Genomic DNA, 17,590 nt, shown 5'->3' with positions numbered 1-17,590 from the left:
GTGATCCAGCAATATCTTGTTCAAACAGCTAAATATGGACAGAAAACTGTGCTGCTTACCTTCTACTCCCTTGCTTCAGGTGACAGAACATTTTTGTTTTCACAGTGCTCTCCTGTCAGATCTTGAGGCTGCATTGAAACATTTTATGGTGGACAATAAATGCAAACTTGTAGTCACTGTTTTGCCTTGTTCTAATGAGTGACTGCAAATTTGAGTGTAACTTGACATCAGAATGTATACTGTTTTACGTCTGTCCTCCAAGTTATGCCCATGGAGTAATTTTTCAGTTTTTAAAAATTATTTTCTTCATGCAACAATTTACATCATATGGAACAACAAACTCATATGAAAAATGCCATCTTGATTAAATGGGACATTCCCCTTTTAAGACTATTTTCATCATGTAGGTGCTTTTTTGATTGAAGAGCCATTCTATTTCTCTTGTATACAGTAATAAAATCCAGTGTTTGTGATGAACAAGCCAGCCATCTGTGACTGGTAACATTTATGGAACAAAGCGTTCCAAGAGATACTCAGTACTAATATTCTGGCCAGCAATAGGGGATGGGCCTGTTTCAAAGCTTTCATACGTCCCTCAGGATAGTTGGGGCATCAGTGAAGAGGATTTCAAAAGGGACAGGAAATAAGGCCATCAGTTATTTGTAGAAGAAAACATGGATAGAGACTCCATTTTAGGGAATGCTGCACTTAACTGTGTTGGCAAACTACTTAGCTTTTGTGCAATGAAAACTCCAGGAAGTCCAACAACAGTTGAATAACTTTAGTGAGGGCTGAAGGAGGACCTAGAAGCTTTGGGGGTTCAAAGGAAGCCATGCACCATGAGTACTTCGCTACAGTTGCTAATACTTTGAAAAGTTCTCAAACAGTATTTACTAGTTGCAACTGAGCAAGATTGGAGCTCAGAATAATCTAGTAGTACTGGCTTGTAAAGACTCCCTGATGGGAAAGAGCTGGAGCTTGAATGAGTTCTGAAGTGCAAGAGATGTAGAGTAGCATAGACTCAAGAAAAACAGGAGTAGGCTTTGAGGCGTTTTATAACATGTTTTTTGACCGTTTCAAGATCCAATTGACAAAAATTAAGCTTGGTGAGATTTCAAGGGCCAATGTGTCATTGGTGTGTGCGTGTTGGGACTGAGAGGTTAGTTGCTAAGAAACTCCTGTGGTCTGTCTTTATTTGTGTATCATTTGGTATGTTCTGTTGGATGATCAATGACTGTCTATTGTCCATATTTACAAAATGTTAATTCTAGCTGTTAGAAATGCGATCTACACACATTGTAGACTGCCTTACTGTAATAATGTTGTTTAGTAACCTTGTGTTCAAAATTGTGGAATTTTGTGCCTTTGTTCTTTTAGCAATCTACTTGGATCTTACACTTCATCTACTTCAAAAATAGCAGTTACTGGTCCCTAGCAAGGTTGTCATGTAAATTTAGCAGTCTGGTCTGGGATTGTAACAATAAATAGGACTTGTTCTGAGCCTCATTTCACTTTCATTTCATTGATGTTCAATCCCTTGCATTACTTTTGCATGCACCAAGTCATCAATGTTTTATTTGGGAGTTTTTTTTTTGTAGTATTTGTTATGGTTAGTAGGTTTTTGGTAAAAGTCCGAATTACTGGCTTCATCATCAAAGTCATTAGTTTTCATCTCTAGCAATGCCTGACTTACCCCTGGTTTATCCTTTTGGCTACTGAAACCCCCATCTATGCCTCTCCAACCTCTAGACTTGAGAGACCGTCCATTTTCTGTGCTATCTAAACTTGAGCATGCTGAAAATTCTGCTGTCTACTTTCTGACTAGTCCAGTACATCTCCCACCTCCATTATTATTAATCTGCATTCGGAGTGGTTGAACAGCACATTCTATTAAAGTTCTGTCCCTCATTTTCAAATCCCATCAAGGCCTCACATTGAGCACCCAAATCTCCAAGGTCTCTGCATTCCTCCAATTCTGATCTCTTGCGTAGCCTGAGCTTAATTTCTCCAGCACTGAGGGCCAGCTTTCAGCTGCTGAGATACATATCTCTGGAATGCTGTCCTTAAACCTTATCTACCATTCTGCTTTTCTAGCATCTTTAAAAACTGCCTCTTTGACTAAAACCGTTGGTCATCTGCTCCAAAATGCAATTGAAAATTAATTTCAATTGATGGTGATACCATATTTAAAAGTTTAATGTTATATTGCCTACTAATAGTACATTGGTTTCTAAATGGAACAGTTCATTTTTATGATTCAGTTTTTTCTTAGTTCTTCATTCAAATGCTGTTGGTTTTTGTTTCTATCAAAGGTGAACTTCAAATTTCAGTTTAGAAAAATAATTTGATTTAGGTCAGGATCTCACCAAGGAATGATCTAACGAAATTGTGCTTTATTCTTTCTGTTTGAATTTTTTCTTTTAACTTTTCTCTCCTACTTTTCCTGGTATTGTACATGGGATTGGGGAATATTTGATTTAAGATTGTTCCTGCTCTGGGGAAAAGTGTAGAAAGGGCACATTCGTAACATGTTATTTAACATTGTATCCCACCAACTGAAGCTATGGATATATTTGAGAAAATCTTGTTTTTACTTAAGTCAGGAAGTCTGATTATATATCTCTCAGATAAATAGTCAACTCTGTACTCTTGAGGAAGGGATTTAATTTACTTTGTTTTTTGCACAGTTCAGTGTCTAGATGACTTGGTACTTGACTGTGGGAAACTGGAGCTCAATTCTTCTGGAGCAGTTTATCGAGCAGCACGTTCCTCTTCAAAGGATACTGATGTGAAAATTTCCAACTTTCCTCCAAGTCACCATTTTCAGCAAGAGACAGCAGCCTTATGTGATCGAGAGTTCCTTGCGCCGTGGACAAATTCAAGACCCAGTCCTGTTGGCAGTGCTGGTTTGGAGGAAATCGGTTCTTGTGGAAAGAGCTCATTTGATGATAACTCATGGGTTTTTCCTAGCTCACCAATGGATAACCCAAGCAATGCAGCATTTTGGAAAACTGGAAACAGCTGTCCCTCTTCGACAATGAAAATCCCTCTTGTGAATATACGTGATTCAGACTCTGCATTCAGGAGCTGAGCTATATAATATAATTGAGAACTTTCTGTTAATGGAGAACGTCTGGTCACAGTTTGGCAAATGTAAATTTAGTTAAAAGCAAATGGTTGGCCAGGCAATAGTTTCCGTTGATGCTTCTATAATTGGTATCCCATTTCAGAAAAGTAACCATTTTTGATAATTGCTGATAACCTTTATAGAATGTGCCAAGTGTCAGACCTGTTGCACAGTGGCTTTTTTCTTTTTCCCAACTAATAATCCATCTTGTGTAAAATTTAAAAAAAATAGGAATAAGCTTTTCTGTATGCTGTCACATGAACCTGCCCCTCGTTTTGGGCAGTGGTGCTGAAAATGATTTTGCAAGAAAGTCCTTGTGGCACTGGAGAACCTCGAATCTGTAAGAAATGCAAACCTGTTGGTCATGTTAGCTAAATTCTGTTTAACATTATGAAAACCAATGATAAATTCTGTTTGAAAATAATGTTTTATTCTGTGGTGAAAGATATTTTACTTGCACTGATATTGCACCTCTAAAAGTGCCTCCATATTTAATGGAATATGCTTGGTTTTTCATCCAGAAGTTTCTCTTTACTCCACTGCCATTCTTGCTCAAAAGAAAACACACATTTGCTTTAAAGTTCAAATAAGATTTTAAAAATAAAACTGCAGTTTTGTCAGTGCGTACGTAAGCAATATAATGCTCTCATGTAGCCTGTTGTGCTTGTCAGTGCAGTCTAGCAATGGACAGAACTTATAAAAGGCTGAACTCTAATTGTTGCTCAGTTTTCTTAAAGCTGTGAAATGTCAATATTTTCTCTTGAAATATGTTAATACTTGCCAAGTTATAGCCAATTTAAAGGTTTTGACAATAAATGGAAAGTTTAGATAGCCATGTTAGTTCGATCTTCAGTGGATTAAGAGAAGTGAATTTGAATTCCAATATTAGTTGGTTTTCATTCTCTAGTGGTGAGTTTATTAACTTTAGCAAGTTTCCAAACAGGGCAGAGAGATCCATCAGGAAGAGGACTAGCATTAATCGTGACCCATGTTACCAACCATGTTACAAAGGAAAATTTGTGGTTGGCTGTGGAAGTGGAAACATTAAATGGAAATATTTAAAATCATTCTGTTTCAGTACTATCAGAAATCTGCATTTAGGGAAATAGTGATAGAGTTGTATTCAATTTCTAGATATTTCTGGGTGGGAATGATTGCCATTTCAGAGTATCACAGCAAGCGTTTCTGAATATTTAGGTGCTGTATCAGCTCTTTAATCAGTTCAGAATTTTAAGTGATTTGTTGCAAAGAAATGTGATTTTGCAATTTTAAGTTGTTCTGTGACACTTATTTGCAATAAGTGTCAATTTAGCACTTAACAATAGGTTATGTCCAATTTCATCTATTTATAACAATATAAGCAAAGCATAAATTGGGTTTTAAATTATGGTCCAAATTTTTTTGTCAAATAATATAGCCCTTACAGATCACTTGTGTACATATTGTCATTCATTTTTTTCAACAATGAAACAATTGTATGTGATGCAATGTATTTACTGAATAAATTAATGATGACTAAACTTTACAAAAAATGTGGTGTACATTACTTGTTGAAGGAGAGTTTTTTTCTTGTATGTTCTAATGTGTAACTGACATTGCACTTCTAGGTTCAATCCCAACAAGATTAGAACACACTAGTGCAGTGGTTACACTATTGAATTAGCATTCTAGGGGCCTTGCTTAATGCAGCAGAACTGTTTTCTCAAATCAGACCATGGCAAGGTTAACTTGTTCAAGATTTATTTAACATGGTGGTCATGAAACTACTGAACTGTCTTTTTGGAAAAAAAAGTGGATCGCTTATGCCCTCTAGGGAAGGAAGAGTTTAGCTGGTCTGGCTTAGAAGTAGCTCCAGATCCACATCAATGTAGTTGACTCTTTACTGACCACTGCAATGGCCTAGAAAGTCACTCAGTTGTGTCACAATCCTGAAAAAAAATCTGATCTAAATAAAACTGGATCAGCCATCCAGCATTGGCCCACACATCAGACACAACAACAGCACCAGCGCAGACCATTTGCTAACATCTCAAGACTTAGAACTGTCATTTAACCTAGATAAGCAAAAGAGTCAAGAGTGTGATGCTGGAAAAACACAGCAACTCAGGCAGCATCCAAGGAGAAGGAGAATCAACATTTCGGGCAAGAGCCCTTCATCAGGAATGAGGTTTGTGAGCTGAGGGGGTAGAGACATAAATGGGGTTGGGGGGTAAGGTAGCTGAGTGTGTGATAAGGAGATGGAGTTGAGGATAATGGTGATAGGTCAGAGAGGAGGGTGGAGCGGATGGGAGGGGGGGAAGGAAGATGGACAGGTAGGACAGTTCATGAATGCGTTGCTGAGTTGGAAGGTTGGTACTGGAATAAAGTGGGTGAAGGGGAAATGAGGAAACTAGTGAAGTATGCATTGAGGCCATGGGCTTGGAGGGTCCCAAGGCGGAAGAGGAGGTGTTTTTCCTCCAGGTGTCAGCTGGTTGTGTGGCGATGGAGGAGGCCCAGGACCTGAATATCCTTGGAGTTGAAGTGTTCAGCCACTGGGTGGTGACATAGGAATGTTAATGGAGGAGTCTGGGGTGTTAGTTGTCAGGTATCATTTGACAATTATGACTAAGGTTTTTGCTGATCTAGGAGAAAGTGAGGACTGCAGATGCTGGAGTACCAGTGTGGTGCTGGAAAAGCACAGCAGGTCACGAGGGCAGTGGCGAGTTGTAAGGTTGGAACTGGGATTAGATTACTTAGTGTGGAAACTGACCCTCCGAAGAGCAGCCCACCCAGACCCGTTTCCCAACATTTACCCCTTCACCTAACACTACAGCAATTTAGCATAGCCAATTCACCTAACCTGCACATTTTTGGGCTGTGGGAGGAGACTGGAGCACCCGGAGGAAACCCACGCAGACACAGGGAGAACGTGCAAACTCCCCACAGACAGTTGCCTGTGGTGGGAATTGAACCCGGATCTCTGGCGCTGTGAGGCAACAGTGCTATCCACTACCATCCAGAAGGGATAAGGTAGGGGAAGGGGAAATGAGGAAACTAGTGCAGTCCACATTGATGCCTTGTGGTTGAAGGGTCCCAAGGCAGAAGAGGCGTTCTTTCTCCTGTGGGATGTGTCAATGGAGGCAGCACAGGACCTGCATGTCCTTGGCAGAGCAGGAGGGGGAGTTTAAGTGTGCGGCCATGGGACAATGGGGTTGGTGCAGGTGTCCCGGAGATATTCTCTGAAGTCTCTGCGATTAGGCATCCTGTCTCCCTAATATAGAGGAGACCACATCAGGAGGAATGGATACAATAAATGACGTGTGGAAGTGCAAGGAAAACTCGATGTGGAAGGCTCCTTTTGGGGCCTTGGATGGAGGAGAGGGTGGAGATGTGTGTGCAGGTTTTGCATTCCTGCGGTGGCAGGGGAAGGTGCCAGGAGGGGAGGGTGGGGGGTGGATCTGACAAAGGAGTTGCAGAGGGAATGGTTTTTATAGAAAACACCCCCCACCAACCCACCCTCCCCTCCTGGACCTTCCCCTGCCACCGCAGGAATTGCAAAACCTACGCCCACACCTCCTCCCTCACCTCCATCCAAGGCTCCAAAGGAGCCTTCCACATCCATCAGAGCTTTACTTGCACTTCCAAATGTCATTTACTGTGTCCGTTGTTCCCGATGCAGTCTCCACCACGTTGGGGAGACAGGATGCCTAATCGCAGAGCGCTTCAGAGAACATCTCTGGGACACCTGCATCAACCAACCCCGTTGTCCCATGGCCGCAAACTTCAACTCCCCCTCCTGCTCTACTGAGGACATGCAGGTCCTGTGTTGCCTCCATTGGCACATCCCACAGGAGAAAGAATGCCTCCTCTTTTGCCTTGGGACCCTTCAACCACAAGGCATCAATGTGGACTTCACTAGTTCCCTCATTTCCCCTTCCCCTACCTTATCCCAGTTCAAACCTTCCAACTCGCCACTGTCCTCATGACCTGCTGTGCTTTTCCAGCACCCCACACTTCACTCTGATACTCCAGCATCCGCAGTCCTCACTTTCTCCTAGATCAGCAAAAGCCTACCTTAGTTATAATTGTCAAATGATACCTGACAACTAACATCCCAGACTCCTCCATTAACATTCCTATGCATGTACTGTCCTGCCAACAGGACTGACCTACCAGCTGTAACAACAATTGGAAAAAGTCAAATATTTCCCAGTTATGTCCAGTCCATTAAAATCAGGACAAATCCAATCTACCGTGCAATCAGCCTCTTGATTGTCAGCAAAGTAATTTGTTGTAATTGACTGGTATAATGTGGCAAATGATCAGCAATACCTTTGTAACTGATGCACGGGTTTGGGTTTGGCCAGGATCTCTCAACTGATTGCATTTCAGCCTTTATTCAAATATGTATACAAGAGCTAAATTTCACTGCTGAAATTCAAAAGACTGACCTTGACATCAAGGCACTATTTGGCAAGAGAGTGGTATCTAGGATTCCTAATAAAATTGAAACTAAAGAGGGAACTCTACTGCTGGAATCATACCTGGAATAAGGGAAGATATTGCAGTTGCTGAGGGCATTTGTCTTTGCTGCAGGCCTTTGTTGATGTTGAAGAATTCCTAAAGCATTCTCCATTTATCAGGAACTTAATTAAAACAGCTATATAAGTCATGTGACTGACTGGGCACGTCAGATGCTTGTCGCCGGTGTGGTGCTGGAAAGGTACAGCCGGTCAGGCAGCCTCCAAGGAGCAGGCAAATCAATGTTTTGGGCATAAGCCCTTCATCAGGAATGAGGCTTATGGGGGTGAGAACTCGTAGAGAGAGGAGGAGAACTTCAAGGTAGGCATCCTTGGAAAATACTTGGACAATCTTTGGACCCCTGGCATTCCATCATTTACAAGGCATGTCAGAAGACTGATGCAATACTTCTCACTTGTCTGGATGAATACAGCTCCAAAAAGATGCCAATACAAAGAAACTCTACCTAATTGACATCCTATCCATCACCTTAAATAAACGTTCATTATAATACTGGCACACCTTGAAAGCAGTGTGTACCGTCCGCCTGATATTCTGCAGCAACTCTCCAAGGTTCCTGCAACAGCTCCTCCAGATCTTTTCCATTAAAGGGTCAGCAAATCTGGGGATGACCATCACCTGCAGGTTCCCCTTCTGTTGGAGGCACCATTTGGACATGTAAATGTATTGCTGTTCCTTTACTGTCACCTGAATAAAATCCTGTCATTCCTTAAGCGCTGCAGCTGCACCTACACTCCATGAATTGCAGTGGTTCAGAACGTGGTTCACCACAGATCTTGTAAGGGTAATAAATGCTGGCCTTGCCAATGTAATCACATCTCTTGAGTGAATAAAATGAAAAATAAACGACAGCAGCTGGAAAATGCATAATAAGAAGTAAGATGGGTCAGTGAAGAAACATTTATTTTTTGTGTGCAAATACTTATCTGGATAACAGGCAAGAAGAATGGTTCATGGACAGGTTGTTCTGCTATAATGTGGCAGTTGTGATTCCCTGCAACCCTGCACTATTGTAAATCGCACTGTGTAAGATCACTGTACCCGTTCAGTAGAAACTTCACGTTGTCCAAACATCGTCCACAAATTGTCAATCACATTACAGCCAATTCGTGTTGATGAAATATGTGTTATACCAGAACGACCTGTATCTACGTTTTCACCTTTCCACTTAATTCCTTTTTGAAGCCCAACCGAATTATTTATTTCCCCCTTCGCCAATCCTGGCTAGGAAATTTCAAATCTCTGTATTGTGAAATGTAGTATTCTCAAGCCTCTTCTAAGTCACAGCTTAGTCACACAACCACAATTGTATATTTGTTTATTGAGAAAAATAATATAATGGTGCACCATTTTAGCACCGTCTTTTTGATCTAGCTTCAGATCCTGCCAGCAGGGGTAGTTGCACTGAAAAGGATCATTAACGGTGCAGCATGAATGTTGAACTGGTATTTCTTCAGTTCGAATGTCACACCAATGGTTCAGTCTTTAGGGCATCTTTGAAGAAAAATCACCTTTGTAGTCAGTATCGCATATATCAGAAATTTTAAACAAAAAGTTACATGTAATCCCAAGTGATTCTTGGATAAAATTCCACAAAGGGCTTGTCTTTAAGGGATCTGTCCATATTCCTTTTATTTATTTGAGTGAAAGCAAACTTTGACGACCTTGCAATGTTGCACTATGCTGGGTCCTAATTGTTACCAGGATATAAATGTATAGTGACTATAACTTTGACAAAGTTTCACATTTTCATTGCTGTAACCAGTGTCTTTATGTGGATGTTTCTATAAAAATATATTTCTGGATGTTCATAATTGCAATCTCCAAATACCAAGAGGTACAAAGTAGTGAGACTCCGAAAGACCTCAGTTCTTACCAGTGTAATTCAAAGAATGTCATTGTGATATATTGAACTCTGTCAGGGAATTGTGTAGCTCTGATAAATTTGCTGGACTTTATTGATAATGTTGGTGTGATGCAAGCATTTCTTTCTGGCACTGAATAAACTTTCTGGCTGTTTTGGATGTTCCAGCTAGCAGAGGATCTGGACTTCACTAAAATCTCCAGAGATGTTGCTGCCAAAGGTTTTGTTTCTCCTCTCGAGTTGCCTGAGTGTGACAAAGGCTGCATGAGTATATCTGGGCATTTGGTTCAAAATGGAAATTCAGTGCAGAGGGGGAAAAGGGCTTCTTTGAGCAGTACCAAGAGAAGTAAAGTATTTTGACTGGAAAATTTTGCAAAGGGCAGGAAGAAGGTGCTTTTTTTTTCTTTCTTATTGGAAAGAAACTGCTGTGAGAGACCGTCTTAAAATTGCAGTAAATTGTAAATTGCTAGTTAAAGAAGGAGCTGACCACCACCTTCTCAAAAGCAGCTGCAAATGGGAATTAAATGCTGGCCTGGCCAGAGCATCCCATAAGTCCATAAAAAATGAGAAAGATGGATTATTTTCAAAGAATATTTATACTGGAATTTAACTGAAAAACACCAGGAATGAAGGAAAGTCAGGGCCAATATAATAAAGTAAGTTAGTTAAACCAAAACAGAATAATGCTAACATTAGAGAAGTAAGGTTAAGATATACCACTTTCCAAGCTGCACTGTTGTATGTGACCTGCAATTTGTGGAAAGTCATGGACCTTACCAGACTTTCTTGAATGACTACATATGTAAGTAGTGCTGCCAGCTTCAGAAAATTGAGCTAGAAATCTCCGGCCAGTGGGTCAGTGCAATGCATTCAAGAGTGCCAGGCCAGTGGGTCAGTGCAGTGCATTCAAGAGTGCCAGGCCAGTGGCTCACTGCAGTGCATTCAAGAGTGCCAGGCCAGTGGGTCACTGCAGAGCATTCAAGAGCAACAGGCCAGTGGGTCACTGCCATGCATTCAAGAGTGCCAGGCCAGTGGGTCACTGCAGTGCATTCAAGAATGCCAGGCCAGTGGGTCACTGCAGTGCATCTAAGAGCACCAGGCCAGTGGGTCAATGCAGTGCATTCAAGAGTGCCAGGCCAGTGGGTCACTGCAGTGCATTTAAGAATGCCAGGCCAGTGGGTCACTGCAGAGCATTCAAAAACGCCAGGCCAGTGGGTCACTGCAGTACATTCAAGAGCACCAGGGCCAGTGGGTCACTGCAGTGCATTCAAGAATGCCAGGCCAGTGGGTCACTGCAGTGCATCTAAGAGCACCAGGCCAGTGGGTCAATGCAGTGCATTCAAGAGTGCCAGGCCAGTGGGTCAGTGCAGTGCATTTAAGAGAACCAGGCCAGTTGGTCACTGCAGTGCATTCAAGAGTGCCAGGCCAGTGGGTCACTGCGGAGCATTCAAAAACGCCAGGCCAGTGGGTCACTGCAGTACATTCAAGAATGCCAGGCCAGTGGGACACTGCAGTATATTCAAGAGCACCAGGCCAGTGGGTCACTGCAGTGCATTCAAGAGCAACAGGCCACTGGGTCAGTGCAGTGCATTCAAGAGCACCAGGCCAGTGGGTCATTGCAGTGCATTCAAGAGCTCCAGACCCGTGGGACACAGCAGTGCATTCAAGAATGCCAGGCCAGTGGGTCACTGCAGTGCATTCAAGAACGCCAGGCCAGTGGGTCACTGCAGAGCATTCGAAAATGCCAGGCGAGGAGGACACTGCAGTACATTCAAGAATGCCAGGCCAGTGGGTCACTGCAGTGCATTCAAGAGCACCAGGCCAGTGGGACAATGCAGTGCATTCAAGAGCAACAGGCCAGTGGGACACTGCAGTGCATTCACGAGCACCAGGCCAGTGGGACACTGCAGTGCATTCAAGAGCACCAGGCCAGTGGGTCACTGCAGTGCATTCAAGAGTGCCAGGCCAGTGGGACACTGCAGTGCATTCAAGAGTGCCAGGCCAGTGGGTCTTTGCAGTGTATTCAAGAGCACCAAGCCAGTGGGTCACTGCAGTGCATTCAAGAGCACCAGGCCAGTGGGTCACTGCAGTGCATTCAAGAGTGCCAGGCCAGTGGGTCACTGCAGTGCATTCAAGAGTGCCAGGCCAGTGGGACACTGCAGTGTATTCAAAAATGCCAGGCCAGTGGGTCACTGCAGTGTATTCAAGAGAGCCAGACCATTGGGCCACTGCAGTGCATTCAAGAGGCTAAGAGTTACACACATAACACGTTCAAGGAGTTGGCCGCACCACAGCTTAAGTGCCTGGAGGTGGAAGGAAGTTGGGTGATTGTCAGGTAGTATATAAGAAACAGACAAGTAGTGCAAGAGTCCTGAGGTCCCACTCACTATTCTGTTTTCCATTTTGAAAGCTGATGACAGCACTGGTACCCTGAAGGGAGTGGCAACACCAGCAGCTTGGCTGCGCAGGAGGAGAGGAAGAAGAGTTGAGGAGCAGTATTGACTGCGGCTTTATTAATTTGAACAGGTAGGTGTTACTTTGACTATCAAAGTGATTTCAAGATGGTATGTTACCTCCATGGTACCAGGGTCAAAAAAAAGTAGGAGGATGAGGTAGATGAATGGGTGACTGGAAAAATAGTGCATGGGGGGGGGGCTTTAAATTCTTGAGAGACTGGGATGGCTATTTGGAAGATGACAACAGTGCAACTGCATAGGTTTGCACCTGGGAAGAGGAGGGATTGAGTTCCTTCAGGAGCGTTTTGCTTGTGATGTTGGGAGGACTACAAATTTACTAAACCAGGATATTGGCAATGCGAGGGACTGTTGTTCCTGTATTGTGTTCTGGAGAATTTCTCACAGCAATATGTGTCCAGTCCAGCAAGAAAGGCTGCACTGTTTGGACCTAGCTTTTGGAAATGAGGTGAGTCACGTAGATTAATTGTCAGTAGAGCATTTCAGAAATCAAACTGCTTGCATCAGAAGGTCTGGGATGATGGTGGAGAATGAAAATGATCAATCCAGAGCAAGAAAAATTCATTAGCAGAGAGATAACTTTATTGAGCAAGAACAGAGCTGGACCGAATAGTCTGGAATGAAAGGATAATGGGGTGAACTGTCACTGAACAATAGGCTCCCTTTAAAGAGGAGATGTTTCAGATATAATAATGGTATATTGCTTAAAATGGAAAGGTAGGACAAACAACTCTAGAGCTCCCTTGATGACAAAATAGAATTCAATAAACAAGATAAAAACATGCTTATGATTGGTGAAAGTATAAAGTACAATTGCGAATTGAGAAATATTGAAGATTTAGAGGGGAGATGAAAACATACATTAGAGAAGCAAAGATGAATTATGAGAAAAAAAACTTGAAGCCAATATTAAAGGATATATTATTGACCAGACTAAGTCCCTTCACAATATATTAAGGTAGCCTACAACCTATTTTATTTTTATTTTAAAGGTAAGTATAACACATTGCGTTCCAAATGCAATTGGATTGGTCAAACTACTCGACTTTAAGAAAAACATACTTTATTGTTACACTACAATTAAAATGCAGAGAAAATAAAAATAAAAAAACGAATTGGCTTTACTGTAGCTATCAAAATCCATAACAATATATATATTAACTATTACTAATTAGCTGTTCCAATGTAGTAACATCCCATAAACATACCCTTGGCAATGGCAAATTCAGTAAAATAGGTTGTCTCACATGTAATTCTAGCAGCAGGAAGAGAACCCCAACTTTTAGCTGTAACAGAAGAATAAGAGCTTCCACATCCAACTTCAAGACCCTAGCAATTGCTGAAAGCTAAGACTAAAAATCATGTTTCTGAGCTTGACCCCACCCATTCAGGCTGCCTCTACTGTTCCAACTTAATAAAAAAAACACCCAAGGTCTCACAAGCTATTTACTTTATTGGTTTTGAGCAGATTGCTCAGCACCTCTCTTCATATAAATAAAAACGGGTCAAAATTCACCTCATATTTTATTGTCACAGATATCCCAAAATCTTCTACAGTTACACAAATAGAAAAAAGGATGGTAAGAGAAGAAGCTGATCAGGAACCAAAAAGGGGATTTACTTATGGAGGCATTAGGTGCAGAAGAGATATTAAATGAATACTTTGCATCTGACTTTATCAAGCAGATAAATGTGACCCAGGTTGTGGTGATATGGGAGAAAACTCTATGTCACCAGGTGGATTCAAAATGGATAAGGAAGAAGTGTTAGATGTACTATGGTGCTTAAATTTGACAAGATACAAGTACCAGATGAGTTGCATCCAAGGATACTGGAGGAGTGAGAGTGGAAATTTCAGGAGCACTGGCCATGATCTTTCAGTCTTCTTTAAAATAAGGAGACGTTCCAGTGGACTGGAGAATTGCAAATGCCACATCCTTGTATATAAAAGGTTGTAAGGATCAGCCTAGCAATACAGATCAGTCAGCCTAACTTCAATGAAGCAATTCTTCAGAATAGAATTAATAGTCATATGGCAAAAGGTGGATTGGTTAGAAAAACCAAGATGAATTTTTAAAGGAGAAGTCATGTTTTTTAAATAGGTAATGGAAAGTATAATACGGTATATGAGGTTGTTGTGGCAAACATGGATTTTCAGAAAGGCATTCGATACTGTGCCACACAACAGACAGAAAAGAAAAGTTATAGATCTTGGAATAAAAGGAACAATAGCAACATGAATATGAATTATCTGAGTGACAGGAAACAGACAGTAATGGTCGATGGATACTTTTCAGTCCTGGAAGAAGGTTTGTAGTCGAGCTTTCAAGGGGAGAGTAATGGGATCTTTGGTTTTCCTGATATATATTAATGATCTAGATCTTGCTGTGCAGGGAACAATTTCAAAATTTTCCAAAAATACAAAACTCAGAGGCTTTGTAAACTGTGAGGAGGACAGTGTAGAACTTCAAAAGGACGTAAGACAAGTTGGTGGACGGGTAAATATAGTTCAGTGCAGAGAAGCATGAGGTTATGCATTTTGGAAGAAAGAACATGGACTGACAATATAAAATAATGGTATAATTGTAAAAGAGAGTGTAGGAGTAATGGACCTGGGTATTAATGAGCACTGATCATTCACTTAATGGTAAGGTCCTAGGGACAAAGAGACCTTGGAGTGCAGGTTCATAGCTCCTTGAAAGTGGAGTCACAGGTAGATAGGATAGAGAAGAAGGTGTTTGGTATGCTTTCCTTTATTGGTCAGAGTATTGAGTACAGGAGTGTGCTCTTCCAGCACCACTAATCCAGAATCTGGTTTCCAGCATATGCAGTCATTGTTTTTACCTACAGGAGTTGGGAGGTCATGTTGCGGCTGTACAGGATATTGGTTAAGCCACGGTTGGAATATTGTGTGCAATTCTGGTCTCCTTCCTATCAGAAAGATGTTGTGAAACTTGAAAGGGTTCAGAAAAGATTTACAAGGATGTTGCCAGAGTTGGAGGATTTGAGCTATAGGGAGAGGCTGAACAGACTAGGGCTGCTTTCCCTGGAGCGTCAAAGGCTGAGGGGTGACCTTATAGAGGTTTACAAAATTATGAGGGGCATGGAAAGGATAAATAGGCAAAGTCTTTTCCCTGGGATCAGGGAGTCCAGAACTAGAGGGCATAGGTTTAGGGTGAGAGGGGAAAGATATAAAAGAGACCTAAGGGGCAACCTTTTCACTCAGAGGGTGGTACGTGTATGGAATGAGCTGCCAGAGGATGTGGTGGAGGCTGGTACAATTACAACATTTAAGAGGCATTTGGATGGGTATATGAATAGGAAGGGTTTTGAGGGATATAGACCGGGTGCTGGCAGGTGGGACTAGATTGGGTTGGGATATCTGGTCGGCATGGACGGGTTGGACCGAAGGGTTTGTTTCCGTGCTGTACACCTCTATGACAGGTACAGAAGGGCAGTTAATAAAGCATATAGCGTCCTTAGCTTAATTAATTAGGGGTGTGAGTACAAGAGCATGGAGGTGATGCTGAACTTGTAGAAAACACTTCTCAAATTATTGTGTAGCATTATGGGCATTGCATTGTAGGAAGAACCTCAATGTATTGAAGTGAATACGAAAGAGATTTACAAGAATGGTTCCAGGATTGAGAAACTTTTGTTCTGTAGGAATATTGGAGAGATTGGGACTGTTCTCCTGGGAAAGAAGGCATCTAAGAGGAGATTTGATGAAAATCTTCAAAATTGTAAGGGAGCTGGATACAGTAGATGAGAAATATTTTCTGCTCGTAAAAAATTAGGGGGCACAGATTTAACATGATTTGCGAAAGAACCAAATGTAATGTGAGGAGAAAATGGTTTCGAGCAATGAGTGGTCCAGGTCTGGCCTAATATTGGAGACAAGTTCCCCTGAGTCACACAGAAGGACATTGGGTAGTCATTTGAAAAGAGATAATATGCAAAGGTTATGAAGAAAAGGCAGCAGAATGGCACTAATGATGCTCATTTTGAGAACTGGTTCAACATTGGGACTAAATAACCTCCTCCTGTGCTGTAACAGCGCTGTGGAATCTGTTACTTCTGTTATTCTCCTACTCAACTAACAGAAGCTGGGAAGAGTTTCATGTTTGATATTTTTTGATCTTTGGCCTCTGAAAAGAAAGAATGGGTTATGATTTAATGTGTGTGTTTTGGATCAGTGACTTCACAGTTTAAAATATTCAAAACACTTAGGCACAGAGTTCATTTTTATGGACTAGTTATTGAAGATACATATCAAAACTGTATGAGCAAGATTGTAGAAAATTAGAGCTCTCTGTATGAATAAACTAATTATTACACATTCTAGTATCTGAAGGAAACTCTTGCTTGTAGTAGTTGGAATAAAGAATCACAGTGCCAAACTGAATATATCAGAGCCAAGGTCATCGAGGAGATGTGGGGGTGCAAGAAGAATTGAATTTTTATGTTTCTTAATTAGTCATCTTTACTGTGGTAAGTGACAGATTGGAAATTTTACATGTTCAGTGTCATACGGAATTTTATTTTTTTTTATTATTAGTGTGTGGAAGTATTCGCTTTAACCTGAATGTTGCAGACTATCTTTTGTGAACTGCAATTGAATTCACGTTCACTAAGTGCCGAGAGAGTAACAACCATGTTGGGTGTCTGCTACCTGCTGGGAAAACTGTCTAGTTCCAATTGCACAATCATGTTTCTGGAAGGATAGGAGCTAAAATATACGAATGTTATCAGACGATATTAATAATGTTTGATGCTCCCTCAGACACAAATTTGTTATTGTTTCAGCATCTACTCACAGATCTAATTGCTGACCTTTTGGAAGAGTAAGTATAGATTTTACTCCTGGCAGGTGTTCTGGGCAGTCAGGTGTCATTATGGGTTAGGATCACAATTTCAGTAAAACCCTAAGTGAAGCTGTTGTTGCTCAAATCCTGCTGGCAAAACCACATAAGATTAGAGAATTTTCACATTCATGTTAAAGCATTGAGGGACAACATCAAAATCAGTACATAAACAACACTGGTTTAAAGAAACTAGGTGTTCCATGGCTTGTCTTTGGGACAAATGGTTGATTCTTCAAAACTCATTCTTGTGTATTGGTGAGGCAGGCAAGGCTATTTGTTGTTTATTCAATTCCTTCTGAAGATGGTAGTGGTAAGTACCTTTTTAAACCACAGCCATCCATAATGCAGTGTCATCACAATCTTTATTGCCTTGCACTGAAATTATTGAATATGTGTTTTCGGTCATTGGTGCTGAGCGTAAGGGAAGTACAGAATGCAATCTGTAAATCTTACCTCTAGCCTTTAGTTCATTGGCATAGCATGTTTTAATCAAGTTGAACAAAACAAAAAGCTATTTGACTGAGAAGAATTTGTTTTATTACTTCTGAGTTATCTCGTGTTTTGAACATTTTTAAAGCTAACATAATTGTGTTTCACTTGGAAAGTTGTGATTCCTAATAGAACAGCCTTAATCATGCTGTTAGCTGATTTCTGAAAATTAATGGAAATCATATTGCAGCCAAAAATTTATCATGACAACTGAATAGAACTGACTCAGGGGAATCCAGTCATCAAGCTC

General features: G+C 41.3%; 1 protein-coding gene across 3 annotated transcripts in view; it reads left to right on the top strand.

Moving 5' to 3' along the window:
* The window catches only part of azi2 (5-azacytidine induced 2), a 69,033-nt gene extending 64,376 nt beyond the window's left edge, over positions 1-4,657 (top strand). For all 3 annotated transcript variants that reach the window (XM_043689498.2, XM_043689499.2, XM_043689497.2), the window contains one exon: positions 2,688-4,657. In XM_043689498.2, the coding sequence (XP_043545433.2) occupies positions 2,688-3,091 (404 nt within the window). In that variant the 3' untranslated portion in view covers positions 3,092-4,657. The remainder of the gene's footprint in view (positions 1-2,687) is intronic.
* Positions 4,658-17,590: the final 12,933 nt, after the last annotated feature.

This window comes from Chiloscyllium plagiosum, unplaced genomic scaffold (assembly GCF_037043375.1).
Source record: "Chiloscyllium plagiosum isolate Xiang-an unplaced genomic scaffold, Cpla_swu_hap1 HiC_scaffold_5, whole genome shotgun sequence".
Classification (NCBI taxonomy): Eukaryota; Metazoa; Chordata; class Chondrichthyes; order Orectolobiformes; family Hemiscylliidae; genus Chiloscyllium; species Chiloscyllium plagiosum.
Note: the sequence above shows the minus strand (reverse complement) of the source record. Positions and strands in the feature narration are given on the sequence as shown.